This window comes from Zalophus californianus, chromosome 5, assembly GCF_009762305.2.
Source record: "Zalophus californianus isolate mZalCal1 chromosome 5, mZalCal1.pri.v2, whole genome shotgun sequence".
Classification (NCBI taxonomy): Eukaryota; Metazoa; Chordata; class Mammalia; order Carnivora; family Otariidae; genus Zalophus; species Zalophus californianus.
This window is the reverse complement of record NC_045599.1, coordinates 149,168,787-149,188,686: the sequence shown is the minus strand read 5'-3', so window position 1 is coordinate 149,188,686 and position 19,900 is coordinate 149,168,787. Positions and strand designations below refer to the sequence as shown.

Here is a 19,900-nt window from a genome sequence, read left to right as displayed (position 1 = left end):
GGGGTGTGTGTGTGGCCCTGGAAGGAGATGGGAGTGTGCACGCTATGGCCCTGGTCTGCCCCAGATGCGTGTGTTCTTGGAGAGTGATGTGAACCGGGGCTTCACGCTCACTTGTTCTTCTGTCCAGTGACATCGACTTAGTGGTCTTTGGAAAGTGGGAGCGTCCTCCTCTGCAGCTGTTGGAGCAAGCTCTGCGGAAGCACAATGTGGCCGAGCCGTGCTCCATCAAAGTACTTGACAAAGCTACAGTAAGTGTGGGGCCCCTGCGGAGGCTTTCGCACCCTCCACAGCAGTTGTGATTCCCCTGTAGCTTTAGCTTAGGCTGTTGACAGGGGTTACAACTTACACTTCGGAAGACTCCTCTCCTTCTGATATAAATGTACTTGTGTTTATTTAGAATATTAGAATTACCAGCTGAGAACCTATTTCATGACAATCCGAAGGACTGCTGGTTGTGAGAGCATCACGCTGCACTTGGCACTAAAATATGATTGGTCAGCTTTCGTTAGGACGTAAGAAAAGGACGCTTTCAGGTGCTGCCCGTTCAGGCGCACGTAGTTGATGATGAAAGCATGGTATCGGCACAGGAAGTGATTACCATTTGCCAAGTTATATTTAAGAAACAAAAGTCGCCTATTCCTTTCATTGTTCAAAATTGTATCGATATAAAGACCTTTGACCATGGGGAGAAGTTGGAAGATGAGGGTGCTTTGATGTGTGCTCATCAGGGTTTACCTGAGTCCCAAGATTAGAGGTGGCTCAGGAACTGAAGTCACCTGCCGGCTGTGTGGTCGTGATTAGAGCCATTTGTCCTGTGGTGTTGGCTCCTCGATGAGAACGAGGTGGTGGCAGTGCCGGTGACCAGGTATCCTGGTTTAGATGTAGAGAGGAGCTGGAGAGGCCAGGTCTGGTTGTCCTGGGCTCCAGAGCATTCTGGGGGACAGACCGTGTCGAGTAGTAACTGCTTTCACACATGGTCTCCTCTGCTGCTAGGGGTCCAGCATAGACTTAAGGGGAACTGAGCCCCACAGGTCTTCCACTGTCCCTTTCTGTCATCGCGAGCTCGTGCGAGGCAGCCCCACCATCATCTCATCTGGGGCCCCGGGGCCCAGTGGGAGGGCTGTGTTTAAGAAGAAAGCTTGTGTATATTGAACAACCACCGAAAAGTAAGTATTTTGGTGCTGTTACTAATCTCTAGGATCTGGGGTTCAACCTGTGAGTGTATAGGAAAGTGTGGGGGGGGAGGTGCAGGCGAGCACCAGGAGTGGTTTCGGGAAAGCATTCTATGAGTGTAGAGAGGAAGGTGCTTCGTAGCCATGCCCAGTGGTGGTGGGGAGCAGGAATTCTTCATGAGGGAGATAGTATATTGTAGAGGCATGGGCTCCTTCTGAAATAGTTTGTGGTAAGTTCTTTGGGAAAGCCTTTTGTTTTCTGCCTTCCTGGACCACACTGGCTGTGGCTCACTGTGCCTGGCAGTCCTGGCGGTTTTGATGATCTCCAGGAGTCGTCGTCACCACCGGCCGCCCATCCCTGTGTCCTTGGCAGTTTGTGGCCAGATTAGGTGTGCACCCTGGACTCTGTGAGGTGTCCTAAACCTTTCATTAGACCTCACGTGTTTTGGTCAGGGAACATCCTTTTCCATTCCTTAGAGGCTGAAGGAAACAAAGGCTTGCCTTCTGTTCCTGGAAGAACACAGTTTGGGGGGGGGCGGGGGGGAGTGTGGTCTGTGTGGCTGTTGGGGCAGCTCTGATGAGGCTGCTTTTGAGCACCTCGTGGTGGTGCGTCTTTTTGATGAGAATATTTCCAAAATAGCCTCTTACTCTCTGGTTTTACAGGGAAGTGGTTTTTTGGTTTGGTTTTGTTTTTTATTTAAATTGTCTTTGTGAATACCCAAAGTAGAATTGTCTGGAGAAACAACATCAGCACAAAACAGAATTGAAAAACTGGCTTTGAAGTTACTCTGACTGTTTTCAGAAATTCTTGCAAATGTGATTTGGGGACCTGGAGCCCCCTCTGCATCATCAGGCACTCCCAGGGGGACAGGGACTTGGTCGACTTCTCCTCCTGTAGCCCGGGCCTTCCCGGAAGTAGTGGCTGAGGCTGAGTCAGGCCAGGAGGGCTGGGCGGAGGTGAGCTCTGGCCGTTTTCGGGGGAGGGGGGGGCAGGGGGGCCTGCATTGCAGGGACTGATGACGTTGACACTGGCAAAAATCCCTTTTCTTCTCGTTTTTTAATGTCTGAGGTTCATGATCTCTCAGCTCTTTTGTGAGTTAGGGAAAAAACCTCTCTGTACAACATAGGAAACATTTTGATGCCAGACTGCAGTGAATGTTGGCCATTAAGGTATAGTTTTTTCAATTAAATCTTTGCAGGTACCTATAATAAAACTCACAGACCAGGAGACTGAAGTTAAAGTCGACATCAGCTTTAACATGGAGACCGGGGTCCGGGCCGCAGAGCTCATCAAGAATTACATGAAGGTGCTGCCGTCGGCGAGCTAGGACTGTCAAAACGGGGGACCGGTTATGTTGGGCATCTTACGGAACTTTATCCTGAGTGATAGTCTTTAATGATAAAGACTGTACAGTTGAATTATTTATTCTACAATATTATTTTTAGAGATACTTGGAAATTAATATAGCTGTTTTGTAGATTTACTTTCCTATTGTGTTGAGTGTTTTAGAGAGCTTTGTGAAAATGTTTTCTCATGATTACAAAATGACTAACCCTGGAGCTTAGCGCGCCTGATTTGCGAGTTTAGTTTATTGGAAGTAGAATACATCATGATATAGTTTGCTTACTTTGGATCGCCTCAGTGCCTAACGATGGGCTAGCAGACTTGTTCCTTGAGCTGACCAGGTGTGTGGTCTAGTTAAACCGATGGTCTTTCCCTCCTATTTTAGGGAAAGGGGTGAGATCCTTTATAGAAGCAACCCCAGCATCGTAATCTGGATACTGCCTCTTCCCACAGGTTCAGGGACCTTGTTCCTTCAGTTTTTTTTCCCTTAACTCTGCAGCAGGAGGCCTGTCTGCCTTAACTGCTTCCCTTAACTTCTGTGCCCAGGAGAACATGATAACAGAGAAGCTTCCACTGTCCCCGCACCCTCTTCTCCAGCCTCTCTCCATTTCCTTGTTACCTTCGCCCTGCTTTCCCTATTCTTCTGCTCTTGTCTTCGTGCCTCATGAGCTGCCCTCACCCTGACTCCTCCTTTCGTGGGGGCCTCCGGGCCTTGGAGTTTTGCACATCAGTTTCAGGACCTTCCTGGCCGCATCCCCTCCTCTCCTTCCTGCCCCCGACCTGCACCTGTCGTGGAGCAAGCTAGACCAATGGGAGTAGTCTGAAGGAACACACTCACTCATTCTCCCTGAGCTCTTCTTTCTTGGAGGAGCTGCTCCAAACTCATACCTGCAGAACCATGACCTGGGATGTGGCTCCCAATGGGGATCTTAGCAAGCCCCTCACATAATTCTTAGGCCCCTAAAAATTGAGGATGATTGGCCTAGAGCCTTCCAAGTGACAAGAGGACTGAGTAAGCTTTTCTTTCTACTATGTGAAATTTGCTATGTGACAAATCTTTAAAGGTATGTTAACTAATTTTTTTTTTTGAATTTACAGAAATATTCATTGCTGCCTTACTTGATTTTAGTATTGAAACAGTTCCTCCTGCAGAGGGACCTGAATGAAGTTTTTACAGGTGGAATTAGCTCCTACAGCCTAATTTTAATGGCCATTAGCTTTCTACAGGTGAGTGTGCGTTCTCTCTAGAGACTTACATAGGAGCACATTCTCCCTTGATGTGAAGCCGTTGCTTTGTGGATTCCAGCCGCCCTTGCTCTCCCTACACTATTCTGCTTTGGTTTAGTAGAAATTGACTTCTGATTGTCATAATAAAACCATTTTGATTAATACTTCTTTCCTTTTTCTCCTTTATAGCTCATTTTTGTAGTTGATTGAATGGTTCGCGGGAGGGCGGTCTACCCTGGTCCCGTCCGTCAGGTGTAGGTCAGTCTGGACTTGAGGACCCCGTCCATGTAGAGACTTTCATGCCTTGATGGACAATAAAAAGCTGATTTTCTTGGTTATTGACTGTGATTTATGAAAAATTTGTCTCAGAAAAAAAATTGGGAACCATATATGGTAAAAAAAATTGAAGAGAGAGCCTTTCTTCTTAGATTGACAAGACAGATATTTTGTTCTAAATGTTATGTTGCTCTTATTTTGTTTAGTACCGTGGAACAATCTGTCAATAGAAAACCTACCTATACGTGTTAAAGGCGGTGATGTTGATACTTATTTAACATATAAAATAGTTTCATTTAATATGTAAACTTATTTATATGTTATTTATTTAACATATAAAATAGTTTGAGTTAATGGAAACATTAATGTTTTCGTGAATGAAGGATACTCTGTTCTTCACAAAATCTTTCCTGTGTATTCTGGCTGTTCCTCCATGTTTATCATTAATTTTGTATTTGTGATTGTGCTTATTAGGCTTTTATATCCAAAATTTGGCCATTTTTCTCATTAATATGGCTGACGGAAGTATTGGTTACACCACCTTTCATTATTTTGACTTCCATGGCACATCTTTGCCAGAGATACTTGAAGAATAGTGAAAACGGAATTCCACACCTGTTTTCTCACAGTTTAATCACATTGCTTTGCTGTCCACATTTTCTTCTCTGATGCTACCCTTGGAGTCATTTTCCCTAGTTTCTGGACATTATTTTGAACTAAATACAACCTGCTGCTCTTGACTTACTGCCTCATGTTTTTCCTGATTTGAACTATTTCAGTAGGCTTATTATCATGCCTGCTATTTGTTTTTATGGTGCTGGGCACTGGGCTCGGCACCTCCTGCCCTCTTACTCCATGGGGTCCTGGCAGCAGTCCGGTGACCCCAGGAAGGTCACACATAGAGTGGATGGCTGGCCACGCCCTTTGGCGCCTTGCCCACCCTGCCTCAAAGCTGAGCCTCTCGTGGCGTCGGAGTGCCTTTCTTGCCCTCCGGAGGTCCGAGGGCCCAGCCTTGCACCGGCTAGCTCTCAGGTGTTTGACTTTGTGGAAGGCAGAGATGAGACTGTGCTCTTGGGCCTCTCTAGCATGGGCAGATCCTCAGAAGCCAAGTGCTGGTGAGCCCTCGAAAGCCTCCTGAGTGTCAGGAGATGCCTCTCCTCGGGGAGTCGTGTGTTCTCAGTTTTTGCCCTCCTGCTTCTGCCAGGAACTGTGCTTTCCCTTGGACGTGACCGTCAGGATGCAGAACGGCGCCGTTCCTTAGAACTTCCTGCTCAGCTGGCCTGCCCGCGGTCTGCATAGGCCGGCAGGGGAGCCCCAAGCCACACATGTCGACTGAGCACTTGCCTTATGCCAGCAGACTAAGTTCTTAATGAATTTGTTTTCATTAAGTAGAAATAGCCACCTATGGCTGGTGGCTGTCCTCACGGGCCGCGCAGGTCTGCCCTGAGACTCTTCGATCGGGAGGGTGTCAGTAGACAGCAGCTGAGGTTCAGTACGGGCCCATTTCCTGCTTGAAGGAAACGTGGCACTGAACCGAGGCTGGTACTAATCGGTGTGACAAGCAGGGATGTAAATTTGGTGTAAATATTATGACACAATACTAATCACCTCTACACAGTTAAAATTAATCTTTCCACAGTCCGTTCTGTCACACTATTCGGTCTGATACTGCCCTCTATGGGTTGTCTTTTGGAATAATGGGACTAAGGTTAGAATCTGTAACATGACATTCACCATCTAGATGACTCTAAGTTGTGGAGAATATGGTCTACTTATTGGGCAGTTATTGTTAACTTGAGGTTAATCAGATGTCTGTGTTAGTAGGAAGACCCTCTATGGGTTATGAATTTCAGAGAATTAAAATATAATAAAAAATTCAGTTTAGAAGGTTTTTTTTCTTTTGAACACTCTGTATTGACAAAGGCTATCCAGGCTCTGTTGGTGCCCCCCCCCCCCCCGCCACCCGGAGCATCCTCCTGGAGTTGGTGTGTGAGCAGCTGTCACTGATAGTGTGTCCTTGGAGAGACCACGAGGTAGCGGACTTCATTGCATGCGGTCTTCTGTAGAAAATGACTTGAATCCAAATGGTGGATCTGTTGCTTTTACAGTTGCATCCGAGAATTGATGCCCGGAGAGCTGATGAAAACCTTGGAATGCTTCTTGTAGAATTTTTTGAACTCTACGGAAGAAATTTTAATTACTTGAAAACTGGTATTAGAATAAAAGAAGGAGGTGCCTATATCGCCAAAGAAGAGATCATGAAAGCCATGACCAGTGGGTACAGACCATCAATGCTGTGCATTGAGGACCCTCTCCTACCTGGTAAGTGCCTTGCTCCTCACTGGCCGTGAGCCTGGGAGCGTGGCTGGCGCCCGCAGTAAGGGGTGGGCAGCATCTGCAGCCCCTGCAGCCAAGGGTGGCCCCTCTGTCCTGACAGGTAATGGGGACACCTTCAGAAGTCTGTCTTTAATGCCATCTAATTCACTTCTTATAAAATTGGAATGTGTTTACATTCTGTAATTTACCAGATAAATGTAGAAAGTGAAAATTAAGGAAAAAAAGTTTATGTTTTCTGATTGGGAAAGTATTTGTTACATATTCATCACAAACCATTCACTTCCAAGAAGTATGTCACATAGAAAAGCAAAGTGTGCCACAACCCCCTTCCATTCTGGTGTGTATTTCTCCATTTTTTTCCTACACGGATATTAATATTTATTGCAAGCTTATTAATTAAGCAGATCACGTAATTCAAACCGTTGTGCGACTTGTGTTTTTAATTAACAAATCCTAGAACCCTTCCCTGTGTGTGTAAGGTGTGTTCCACTGTGAGGATTGCTGCATTGACCATCCGAGGTGGCGTCCGGTTTCCCCGGTTTTATTCCCTTGAGCATAGTGAAGGGTGCTCGTTCCCCCTTCTGTTAGGGACAGTCCAATCTCTGCCGATCTGATGGAACACGCAACTTACATGTGCATTGAGTTTGCATTTTTTTAATGATGAGTGAGGTAAAGCAAATTTTTATTTATCGATTCCACAAATGTTTATTGAGCATCTATTAGATGAGACACTGTTGTTACTGTTGGTGATAAAGTCAGTGACGGACAGGTGACAGGTGGTGGAGAAAGTCCGCTCCAGGTACACTGCCCCCTCTTCCTGTTGTGCACGTTCACGTGCTTTGTCCATCTGTCTGCCGGGCTGTGTTCCTAGTGACTTTGTGAGATCCTGCCTCTTCTTTGTCATCATGCTGTACTTTTTTTTCTCCCTAGTTTGTCCCATTGCATCTGTATTTGGTGTCTTTTGTTACTCAGTTCCCATATATATTTTTTAATGTCCTCAAATTTAATGATTTTCTTATTTCGTTTCATGGCTGCTGGAGTGTGAAATTCACTTCTTAAAAACCCTGTGACAGGAAGCCTGCTGACTGTTCTGTTGTTTACATATGACAGGACTGATGCCATGCTTTTTCAGTATGGCTTTTCCCGGCAGCAGAGGAACATATTTTCACATCTGTTTGTGTTCGATCAGTTAAATTGCAGGGATTTCCAGTGTCTTTGATGTCTTGTTTAAATGTACTTGAAATGAAAGCCTGCATTATCACTGGATATATTATCCAACTTGAAGAAGAAAATTCCAATACTTAGAATGGCTCCTAAAACATACTGCTTACTTGCATTGTGAAGAATGAGTACATGTGAATTAAAACTCCAAACTGTGCTGTTATTAAAAGTTAAGTTCCTTGACTGTGGCTCACTTGGTGACTTCATTGATGGTTTCATCTGATCTGCCACCGTCTGGTCCTTAAAACTGGAGAGGGGAGACCTGGCCCCTTCTACCTTGAAGGACTTGCTTCCTGCAGGTCCCGCAGGTGCTGACTGAACTGCGGCGTGCCTGGTCCGGGTGCCCGCCACAGCGCATGCTCTGTCAGCACGGCTGCGGTCTGACTGAAGCCGCTGCCTCGGCTCTGTGGGGTGGGTGCCACCTGGGGAGTCACTGGACTTCTTCGTGGACTGTCACTCTGTCTCTGTGAATGACATCTCACGGAGGTGGCCCCGGATCTGAGGCTGCAGGTCAGGCCCTTCAGCCCGTGCCTGTCGTGGGACGGGCGTGGGTGATGAGCAGTGTGCTTGCACGTGCCCGCTGTGGCTCTGCTGGTGTGGTCCGGGAGTGTGTCCGTGGTGAGGGCCTGCTGCGGAAGACCTGACGTGACACGATCATGCGCGTCCGGATAAAGGGCCCGCTGTTGGCAGGGTCCTACAGCCACCTTTCTGTTTCAGGAAACGATGTTGGCCGCAGTTCGTACGGGGCCATGCAGGTGAAGCAGGTGTTTGACTACGCCTACATTGTTCTCAGTCACGCTGTGTCGCCCCTCGCGAGGTCCTATCCCAACAGAGACTCTGAAAGGTAACACAAGTCACGCGTCACTGTCCTGGGCTCACAGCCTTGGCCTGGCAGCTCCCTGCGGCAGGCACCGCTGGCCTCTGTCCTTGGCTTCCATGAGGTTTCTTAATGGGTATGCCGGCGCAGTCTAGTAGAACTTGAAATTATGAGGAGGACCACGTTGGGTTCATCCGTGGCTGAGCACTGTGAAAATTTCGTATTTGGGGAGTTGACAGTTTCTTCAGGGCATTTTATTTTGGGGAACTGATTTCTGGCCTTTTCACACTTTGGAATGTGATGCTTTCTCTTCAGGCTGTCCTCAAAATGCACATGCTGAGCTCGAAGGGAGTGTGCCTGGGGGTCCACGGGCTTCCCCCCTCCCTCTCTTCTGCAAACTCACCCCTCATTCTGCATTTCAGCACACTTTTGCAGTGTACGCTTTTACTGGTAGAGAGAAATACTTTCTGAGTGGTTGGGAGGCGGTGGGATTGGGGGTGGAGGGAGGGGGTGAAGGGGCAGTGGAAGGAAGGAACAGCGCTGTGGCATGGGGGCTCTGAGGCCTGGCGCCGGTGCTGATTGGCTTGCCGTGGGTTCTGCGCCTCTGCCCGCTCACGGTGCCTTCTGGCAGGGCTTTGGCCCTGTGCTGGGTGCTTAGAGTCTTGGTGCCGTCTGCTTGTGCCAGACCTTCGTGCGTGCTGGGCCAGGGCAGGGGCGCTCCCCTGCTTAGGCACTGGGTTGAAACAGTCTTTTGTAGTAGCTAGCTGTAGGTTCAAGGGTGTCTACATAAGTGAACTCACTTTTTCGATACTGTGATCTCAGAGCACGTTTGGGCTCAAGCATCGGAAATCATAACACAATTCATAAAATTATTTTAGCTTTCTTCCTCTGTCTTTCACTTGGCAAAGTGATATGTTATTAAAAATATAAAATAGCTAGTCTGCAGGGTTTGTGGCCCCCGACGTCACTCTGCAGTACGCTGATTCCCCGTGGTGTCCCTTTGCAGTACTCTAGGAAGAATCATCAAAGTGACTCAGGAAGTGATCGACTACCGGAGGTGGATCAAGGAGAAGTGGGGCGGCAAGGCCCCCCCAGCGCCCGAGCTTGGTGAGAGCTCGTCCAGTCACGTTACTCTTAAACTTCTGACGCCTTGAAGCAGGAGTGTCTCTTTGTCCCTCGGTGCTAATTGTTCCCACTGAGGAAACACCTCATTTTCTGTAAGAGTTTACAGCGGTGAGATTTAGGCCAGCAGGAATACAATGCATGCCACACACAGACCTTTAAAGTTTCTTCTAGTAAGTGCATTAAAAATGTGAAAAGAAACAGGTGAAGTTCCATTTATTTATTTATTTTTTAAAAGATTTGATTTATTTGACAGACAGAGAGGGGACACAAGCCAGGGGGAGTGGGGGAGGGAGAAGCAGGCTTCCCGCTGAGCAGGGAGCCCGATGTGGGGCTCGATCCCAGGACCCTGGGATCATGACCTGAGCCGAAGGCAGATGCTTAACGACTGAGCCACCCAGGCGCCCCTGAAGTTCCATTTAATAATGTACTTTATTCAGCGTAGTATTTATAGGAACATGTCGTCATGTAATCACTATAAAGAGTCTCGGAGAGATTCTGGCCCCGGGCTGGTGCTGTACCCTTGAGACCCGGTGGGTACTGGCAGCTCACCCTGCCCCAGCCTCCCCAGAGACGCGCGCTCTGTGTTTAGATTCCGTAAGATTTACAGTAGAAACCTGTTCACACATCCAAGTCGTTCCAGACATATTTTAATGTTGTCTAATAACTGAAACCATAATTTAAAAAAATTAAGTAAATTAAGTAAAATGAGAAATTAGTTTGTGAGTCTCGTTAGCAACATGTCAAGGCTGGGTGGCACCTGTGGCTGGAGGCTGTTGTGGTGGGGTGTGAGCTTCCATCCTCTTACTAAGTGGCTCAGCCAGGCTGTGTTGCTCCCACAGACAACAGAATTAAGATAAAGGAGCGAATAAATTCATGTGATGGGGATCCGCCCCAGCGCCGAGACCCGGAGTCCCCCTACAGCCAGCGCCTGACCTTGTCTCTGCCCAGCCCCCAGCTACTCTCGTCCGGCTCGTCCGCCTCCTCTGTGTCTTCACTTTCCGGGAGTGACATTGTGAGTGTGCCTGCAGGGGATCGTCTGTGGCGGGGTGTTTAGCCTCCGCCAGCCCGGGATTCCTCTCCCTTCCATGTGTGTCTGTGCCGCCACCCCAAGATGGCCCCGAGGGCTCCCCGCTCTGCCACGAGCCTCCGCCGGCAGTCGGGGACCCCAGCCCTGCCGCTCATGGCCCAGCTGTAGCGGACATCCTCAAAAGCGTTTTAGACGCTTGTGTGGGGAGGAAACATTTAAGTGAGGTGTCTGTCCCGTGTGACCGGAACGTTCTTCGGTTCTGAGAGGACTTGAAGGGAGGGCGGGCGGCTCGGCAGATCGGGCCGTTGCGCTCGAGTCCATCTGTGGCTGGCCGCACCACGGGTCCTGCTTCCGTCGCCGAGAAGCGGTGTGCCTCTCTACGGCCGTCCTTGTTGTCTTTTCTACATAGGATTCTGACACGCCGCCCTGCACAACGCCCAACGTTTACCAGTTCAGTCTGCAGGCACCTACTCCTTTGCTGGCCAGCCTACCCACCGCCTTGCCCGTGCCGAGCGGCAAAGCTCAGTCCGCTCCTTCCAGAACGTTGGTCATGACGACTAACACTCAGGTATGCAGCCGGTTGGCACCCTTCCCACAGCCGGGCCCCTGGGAACCACGTCTGAGCTGCTGCAGGTACTCTAGCAGCGGCTGGCACTTTGGAATTAGAAACAGGTCTTCGGAAGTCTCTGGAAGGTACACTTCTATCTTGTAGGACATCCTTGTCCTTTGTGGACGGATAGAATGTAACTCCTGTCATTCTATAGAAGACCGTGTCCTCGGGGCCCACCCTGTGTGATGTGTGCAGCAAGGGGACTCCTGGCCATCGAGCACCGAGGGGGCTTTAGACAAGGTCCAGGTTGAGCGTCTGTCTGAAAATGACTGACACCCAGCCTGAGACTGTGGTCCTGGGCCTGCGTCATTTGGACTCTGGTGCTTACCGCCGCCTGGGCGCAAAGGGACCACCGTCCCTGCTTCCTCTCAGAATCACCCCATTTACACTCTTAAGAAGTTTTAGTATAAACTTTGACTTTCTCACGTTATTTTTAGGCAGTATTTGTAGAGCTTTTTCTGTTAGAATATGTCCTCTGTTGGTTGTTTTTTTAGATTAGATGAAATTAGAAGCCTGAAAGATAATTTCAAAAATATTCAGTTTGGTATCCATTTGACAGTTACACACAACTGAACACGTATTTGTAAAAACCCATCGCATTAATTCCCCTTTAAAGGAAGGTCCTCTCTGCAGTGAGGGCTGTGATTTGAGCATAGAGACGTGGGCATGTGCAGACACGTGGACTCATCTGTCTGTCGTCTGGCTCTCTGCCCTGGGCCGTGGGGAGGGTGGAGCGCAGTGCGCCCCTGTCATGCACTGGCGGCAATGGCAGGCAGAACAGCCCCACCAGACACTTGTGGGTCCTGCCTGAGGGCACGATGCTGAGGCACTTGGCTGCAGTGTCCCCCAATCCGTCATTGGTCCTAACCTCACCCGGGGGCTCAGGTCCCCTGAGAGCCAGCGTGGCCGCCACGCAGTGGTCCAGCTGATGCAGTGTGTGGTTTTGGCAGGAAGTCCAGGATGTTCTGGGGACAGGTCGCAGGCCGCTGCTGGTGCCCTGGTCTCGTCTGTTCACTTTGCTAACAGAAGTTGAGGCTGAAGCTAAGATCGTTCACATTTTAAGCCAAGGCTCAAGGCCCACTTTCTTGTTTTATTTCTAAACTGCAAACCTGACTTCTACTGGAGCAACTCAGTAACCCCCTGTACACATCACGAGCACTCTCTCCAGGGAAGCTCACGGGCTGATGAAGTGCCCCGCTCGGGATGAAGTGGGCCCTGAGAGCCGGGGACGTGAGTCTGGCAGACCCCGGGGACGCGTGCCCCCAGGGGAGCACAGGCCCCACTGAGGAGAGGGTCTGAGTGTGCTCCAGCCCCCGGTGAGGACCTTTGGTAAAGCGTAAGGAAGGCTCTGCATGTGCTCTGGAGCACCATCTGGGAGACAGACCCCAGCTCCTGTTCCATCCACTGCCTCGGGGTAGAGGACTACAGTCAGTCTCCAGCGGGGCAGATGCATAGGATTCCTCGATGTGAGCAGTGCAGTTCTTGGAGGTCTGAGAGAGGTTCCCATTGGCACCCCTGTGATGCAGAAATACAAGTAGTCCAGGGACCAGAGGGGCAGGGGGAGCAGGGAGGAGGCCAGCCTTCCCCAGCACACCTCTGCGGGCCAGCATCCCTCCACAGGCCATCGCTTGGACCAGCGTCGGGCCTCCCATCCTGGGTCGAAGGACAGGTGTTACTCTGAGGACAGATTTGTTGAGTTGTTGCTTCGTCTTCAATGAATAACGAGATTTTATGACTTGGGCTACTGGGCATACTTTCTTTTGTAGTTGCTGTTTCAGAATGTAGAATATTTCTGATGCAAAACAAATCCTGTTGGGTTATAGTAAAACACAAACTATGTGAATGAGCCTATTTGCAAATGGCTGTTCCAAAGCAGCGCCCTCCCTTCTCGGGCTCAGCATGAGAACTGGTGACCTCTGTCGGCCTGGTGCCTCATGGAAGTCTCTGGTCGGTGTGTTCCTAGACCAGGTTTACGATACCTCCACCGACCCTGGGGGCGGCCCCCGTCCCGTGCAGACAAGTTGGCGTTGAAGGAACTCCGGCGTTGAAAGCTGTTCATCACATGTCTTCCGCGGCCATTCCGTCCGCATCTCCCAACCCGCTCTCAAGCCCTCACCTGTATCACAAGGTAGGCCTCCCCCCTGGCCGGGGCCTGGTGCCCGGAGCCCAGGGCTTTCTGCTCTTTCCACCAGAGACAGGGTTCCACAGGGATGTGGTTTAAAACGGAATTTCTTTTCTCATCATTCAGCTTCATGTTTGCTTTTCTTTGTGGTGACTGAAACTTTATAAAAGTGTTATTTTCAAATATAATATAGTTTAAGCATCTGTCTTCATTCTTTCATTGAACTTGTTAGCATAAAACTGAAGTTGGAAATAAGATTCAAAGTGAAAAATATTTTGTTTCCCATTTATCTGTTGAATTAATTTATATGCCAAATACTTTGGTTTTCAAGAACCAGATGATACCATCAGGAACAGATGCCGGTGTGACCTGGGGCAGGGGGGGGCCTGCATGGGGTTTGCTTTCTCGGTTCCAGTGGGGTCCCTGTGAATGCGCTGGTTGGTGCCCCTGTGGCTTCTCTTAAGTCCAGATTCCGTACGTGAGAAACTGTTCGGTGGTAGGAAAGCAGGTCGGTATTCATTCCCTGTGCCCTTGTAGGGCTGGAATGTTTCTGAGGGCTGTGACGGACGTCTGCCTATAGGGGTCAAGGTGCAGTGTCTGAAGGCAGGTGTTTTCCCTTGGGCTCTGGCGATATTGGGGACACCCCCTCGATGACTCAGTCAGCTCCTCTGTTGCTTATCTGATCATATTTTGCCAGTAAATTTTCAGTGCTTAAGGGTTGGTTCTCTGAAGCTGCGTCATTAAGGTCGGATTGTTATATTTATTTGGAGCTATGTAATAGAGAGTTCCTCCTTGGGGTCGCCCCTCCAGGCATGATGGGGTCTTCCGTGCACTCCAGGTGTCTCACGTTGGCCTGTGGGAAGTACTCACGGGGGAGCAATGACTTCTCGAAGGGAAAAGCACCTCATTAATCGCATTTTGGCTTTCCCTCTCAGTCCCCCTGTGCTGCTTGTTTGCATGCTTCCTGAAAGTGGCTGTGTTTTCTGCTGGCCTGCCTCGCGTGGGGCTGTGGGCACAGGAGCCCCGGCGCATACAGTGTCCTCCCCAGCCCCCGGGAGCTCGAGCGCCAGCCTGCTGGGCCATGGAACTCCTGCTTGTGTTTGCAGAATGTCACAGCTGCGGTGGGGGAAAGAAAACCAGGGCCCCTCTTTGTTCGTGGACGCATAGACCAGTTAGAAGTGTGATGCTCATGTCTTCGGATGTGAATGTGCGTGTGTGTGTGCGTGCTCTGATCCTCGGGGGTGGGGGGCGGCCTGTCTGTCTCCCAGGTGTAGTGGTCACTGTGACATGGAAGCATGGCTCTCTCTGCTCTTTCCTGCTCACGGTCACGTGGACACTGCACATGGCAGTGGCGTGCAGCCTTTGTGCGCTTTCACTGTCCTCGGGCCCGGTCTCTGGTGGGGGGGTGGTGCGCTGCCCCCGACTGGGCCCCACAGCAGCGGTGTCTGGGGTCTCCGGGGCAGCCTCCCACGTTGCGTCTCTCTGTCTCTCCAGCAGCACAGCGGCATGAAGCTGTCCATGAAAGGCTCGCACAGCCACAGCCAGCCTGGCACGTACAGCTCTGTGGGCAGTGGAGGCGTGCGGCCCCCCGTGGGCAACCGGGGACACCACCAGTACAACCGCACCGGCTGGAGGAGGAAAAAACACACACATACGAGGGACAGCCTGCCCGTCAGCCTGAGCAGATAATAGCCCCTGATGGCGCCTCCCGGCCCGCCCCCCCCGCCCCCCCCCCGCCCCCCCCCCCCCCCCCCCCTCGCTCTTGCACAGACTCGCGCCGGGTGGCCTCGGCGCCCAGCCCGGAACTGAGACCAGCATCCAGCACGTCGGCCTGGGCCCCGCGGACCGCCCGCCGCTGATCACTCTGCATGTTCCTTGTGTGGTGGTCACGTCCATCTTCAAGAACAGCTCCTTGTGCTCATCTGTGAAGCCTTATTAAACGTGGACGCTGTGTCTGCCTTCCTGGGATCCTTCCCTCCAGTGCCGGACGGAGCAGGTCTGGGCCAGGGACTGCGGGGACGGACGCGACGCCGGCCGTGGCACTTCTCGGCAGCCCGTCTGGGTCCTTCGCGGTTGGGGTGTTTGCGTGGCGTGTCTGCCAGAGCAACAGAGATCAGCCCCCGTTCTCGTTCCTTCCCCAGCGGGTAGGGTTGGGAGGTCGCCATTGTGTCACTGCCCTCACCTTTTGTTTCAAATTTCAGAACTGTTTTTCTATGTAAATATTGAAAACTTATGATTTGTGCAATAACTCAGATATTTTTATTTAATTCATATTTTCACATAAGTTATATTTAAGGGAGGAGGTTTTTTAAACAAGCTTAGGTCCTTTCCCGAGTCGCATTTTCTAAGTTGGGTTCATCGTGTCGGCTGGTTGTCTGAGGAGCACTGCTACCAACACCGTGATTGAGGGGCTCGGGGTTTTATTTTTGTGTTTTCCTTTGGGTCAGACACGAGGCCTCTCCGTCCGTGGCGGGGGAGCCGAGCGGCCCCGCGCTTCCCTGCAGGGGCTCGGCTCCTGAGCCTTCTGACCAGCTGCCCGCCGGCCCTGCCGTCCGGCCTGTTGTCTCGCTCTGACCGCAGAGCTTTAATGTTTCGGTTTTCGGTTCTTTTAAAGTAGACGACAAATCCAGCATTTAAAGTGCCAGAAGTAAAACTTTCTAAGGGGAGAAAGGGTTGTCACGTTATAAAATATTAAAAAAAAAAAAAAAAAAAAAAAAAAAAAAGAACTCTGAAGTGCTTCAGTCCGTTTTAGTCACATAGCCTGTCAGGATGGGTCCGGTGAATATCAGTACGGACGAGGGCACCCAGTTTTAGGAATGTGGAGAAAGGAATTATGTTGATTCCGTGGAGGAATCTGTATAGCGGTATGCATTCGTTCTGTTAAGAGCAAATCTACGAGAAGTACTTGAGCTGCTCAGTGCACCGTGGGGAGTGTTTGTGACGCATCGCAGGAGAGCCCGGCGCGGGGTGGGGCCGGAGCAGCGGGTGCCCCACTTGAGAAGCATCCAGGTATACTATGCAAGTGCTGTCCGCCATGGCAACCTCTGTCCTACACCCATCCTGCCTGTCCCTGAGTTTTCGGAGCGCCACAGTTGTCCTGGTGTTAGTTGCATCTCATAGGTCATCTGACCTCCCGTTTTTAAAATGGGGGGTTTTGGCCTTCCTGAACACTACAGGTAGGTTGGTCTTTGAAGTCCACTAGTGGAGAAGGTCGAATCGAGAGACTATCTACCATGACACCTGATGGAAGTGCAGAGCGGGGAGCTCTGGAGTGCGGTCTGGGGGCGGTGTCCCGGCCGGGCCGGACCTCCAGTGTCCTCGGCCGTCCTCTGCCCCCGGGACCTGGCCCCCCCACCCCCCCCCAGCACTGTCGCGGCTGGCGGCCGCGGCTTCTCTGGGGGGCCTTCCAAAAGAGAGTAGCACATGTTGTCTGCAGTTCTTGATGATCGAAAGTTATCAAAAATATTTAAAGATATTTAAATTGTGAATCTATTGATAAAGAAATATTTATAAAAACTGATAAGTAGGCCTGTACTAATCTCCACACATTAGCAATATTGACTGTCACCCTACATTTAGGAACCACTGCGGGGCGCGGGTCCCGTGGGGGTGCATTTTAAAGCTCGATTCACAGACACAGGCGCCATGCTCCATCCCCGTCATGGTGAACCGGATGAATTGGCCTGGCTACCACGGTGGTCACGCACTACAGGTTGAACAAAACGATATCATGTTTCGATTTTTTTGTGTGTGTGGACAACAATGTGGAAGCTAAAATTGACATATTTTTATGTAAAGTTTTTCTATTCTTTGATTTTTAATAAACTTTGGAAACCAGTTGGTGTTTGTGTTGGAGTGTGTGCTTTCCTTTCCAGAGAAGGGCCGCTTCTGCCATTTCGTATTCTTGAACTTTCTAAGTAGAGCAGTGAGAAATCTGGTTCTCATTGGTTCGGGAACTTCAGAATGCAGGTGACGTCCCGGTGCCGTGTACAGAAGAACGGCAGCTGAAGCACAGTGTTCGCCCGTGTTCTGGGCCAGGGGCGCAGGGGGGGCGGGGGTCCTCGCACCGCTGACTAGCCCTGCGCCACATCCCACAAGCCAGGTGTGTGACCCTTGGCGCCAATGACACTTTCCGGGGAAACCATTCCTTCTACATCTCTCTTCCGTCGAAGTAGATCACTTTTTTTTTTTTTTTTTTTAATTCGAGGGCAGGAGCAGGGGGAGGGGCAGAGGGAGAGGCTGGCTCCCCGCTGAGCAGGGAGCCTGGCATTGGGCTCCATCCCAGGATCCTGACCCTAAGAAGAACACATCCTAAACAGCCACACAATCAAAATGTAACTTAAAATGTAACCTATTAGAATTTTTAAGGAGGTATCTAAAAAGCCCTGCAGTGCAGTGAGTGACAGAACGACGTGTCTCGGCCTGCAGGGCGCGGGGGGTGTGCTAGAATGCTCCACCCTGCAGCCTGGCACAGCCCAGCCCTCATTCATCTGCTCCTTCCACAAGGGTTTCCGGAAGGCTGCAAGCAGGTGCTGTCCCAAGGACACAAGGCCCTCTGCACACAGCGCCTATGTTCTGACAAGGCTGCAGAGGACCTCAGAAAGCAACTCATGTGCCCGATGTCAGTGCTGTGACCAGTGGCTTGAGGCGGAGTGACAGGTGTGTCTATGGCTAGGACCACTGCAAAGGCCGTGGGCTGGCACGCTGGTGGCACAGCAAGGAGGCCCGACGGCTGGAAGCAGGTGCAGAAGCAGAGACTGGAGGGAGGGGAGCCGTGACAGGAAGCCGCAGGGTTTCTACGTCCCTATGGCCACTCATTGGAGAACGGGCTGGAGGCAGGTGCTGAGGTGGCCCAGGTGAGCGATGACCGCTGCGGGAGGGCCCTGGGCGGGTGGGAGGGGGCCGGCAAGGCCATGCTGATGGATAGGGGGGTGCGGGGAGGGCAATGGCCCTGGGCTCCCTGTGGGTTGCCGCCCACAGCTCTCGGAATGGCACGATCCGCAGGAGCCCCGGGGAGGGGGAGACCCCCACGCCCCACTGCTGGCTCAGGGCAGGTGAGAGGAGGCTGTGTTCCCTGGGGTTCCCTGGGCCTCCCTGGGCCGTGGAGAGGTGCCAGCGGCCGCTCACGGCTCACACCGTCCGTGCTACTCAGTTTCGGTTTGATCACTTGCAGGTCAGTCACCACAGTCATCCCCGTTCCCCAGAAGTCCTAGTATTCCGAATTTGCTCCCTTGTGGCCGGGTCTCTGTGACTTCCCCTTCACGTTGTGCAGGGTCATGCCCCATCTTTATCCGTGTTCGAGGTACCTGGGGTTCCCGTGCACGGCGTGTGGGGCCTGGGCTCCCAGCAGCAGGTGCACGTGGGAGGCGGTGACATCCGCAGCGCAGACACGGCCGCTCACGTGCACACATCTTTGTGTCAATCACCCTGTGATGATCCATCTGAAATTTTGACAGGGGTGTGTAGTTTATTCTCAGCTTTTCTAACTTGTGAAGTCCCTGCCAGTCCTTAGGTAGCTTAGATGACCAGGGGAAGCTGATCTAGGAAGGGGAGTGGCCAGCAGCCCCGAACATCCCACACTCGGGGCTAATTCTTACTAAGAATGGCTGGAAAACAGGTTTCGCTGTGGTGTTTCCATGGCCCCCCGGGGGTGGGGCAGTTCCTAGGTGATCTGTCACGAGGGCCCTTGGACAGAGCTGGTGGTGCCGACGCCCCGTAGTCTCCCAGCATAACTGGGTCCTGGAGCAGGGCAGGCCCATGACTTTTGAGGCCCTGGCGTGAATTCCAGGCAAGGTCAATAAACCCGCCTTGGATTCTTACAGACGCTGTGCTCTCTGTCCATAACCTCTGACCCTGGACGTTTAAAGCACTGACAGTGTTAAAGGTCGTACAGAGGTGCTGTGGGTCACTTAGAGGTTTGGGAGCAAGTGTGTGAGGAGGCAGATTTGAGGCCTTCCTCCTGGTGTTTCCTGAAGTCTTGAGTGTCTTCGTGGTGATGGCTATTGACAGCCGTGGCCAAAGCCAAGCCCATGCAGCAGGCGAGTCCTCAGCCCCGACGGAAGCATGAGGGAACTGTAAAGGTGGCAGGGCTCTGGAGCCCCACGGGGCCGCTCTGCCCTGGGGTGAGCAGTGTCTCGGGGCCGAGTGTGCAGCACCCCTGCCCCCACCTGGGACCAGAGTGATCGCGCATCCTGACTGCGGGGGCTGCTCTGGTTCTCCAGTGGTCTGGGAGCCGCTGCTCAGTTTGGGCAGGAAACCTCCACCTTCCATTGCTGTTGAGTCCCGTGAGCTTCCCATCTGTGGCCTGGTCCGTGGCTCCCCGGAACTCGGAAATTCTCCCGCGGCCACCATGGGGAGCGGAGAGCCACCTGGCTCGGCGGTTTAAGGGGTTAGGATAAAACCTCTTGGCTCACGAACTGTGGAGCTTTGCTGCTGGCCTTGGCTTTCATGGTCACGATACTGCTCCTCGGAAAGGCGGGTTCTGGAAAAGCACGCTGGGACTGCTTCAGACACACTCTCTAGTCCCAACCGGGGAGTTGGTTTAGCTCCCTCTGGACTTGCCCTGCTTCTGCCCCTGGGCTTCGTGCAAGAGAGAGTCCTCGTGGTTCGACCCCTCAGCGG

The 19,900-nt window shown here is 51.5% G+C and overlaps 1 protein-coding gene across 1 annotated transcript in view; it reads left to right on the top strand.

The window, feature by feature from the left end:
* Positions 1-17,116, top strand: part of TENT4A (terminal nucleotidyltransferase 4A) — a 46,596-nt gene extending 29,480 nt beyond the window's left edge. Inside the window, 10 exon segments of the mRNA XM_035727687.1 lie at positions 128-248; positions 2,372-2,479; positions 3,616-3,744; positions 6,129-6,342; positions 8,296-8,422; positions 9,402-9,502; positions 10,360-10,532; positions 10,957-11,115; positions 13,121-13,285; positions 14,774-17,116. Coding sequence (XP_035583580.1) covers positions 128-248; positions 2,372-2,479; positions 3,616-3,744; positions 6,129-6,342; positions 8,296-8,422; positions 9,402-9,502; positions 10,360-10,532; positions 10,957-11,115; positions 13,121-13,285; positions 14,774-14,968 — 1,492 coding nt within the window. The 3' untranslated portion in view covers positions 14,969-17,116.
* Positions 17,117-19,900: the final 2,784 nt, after the last annotated feature.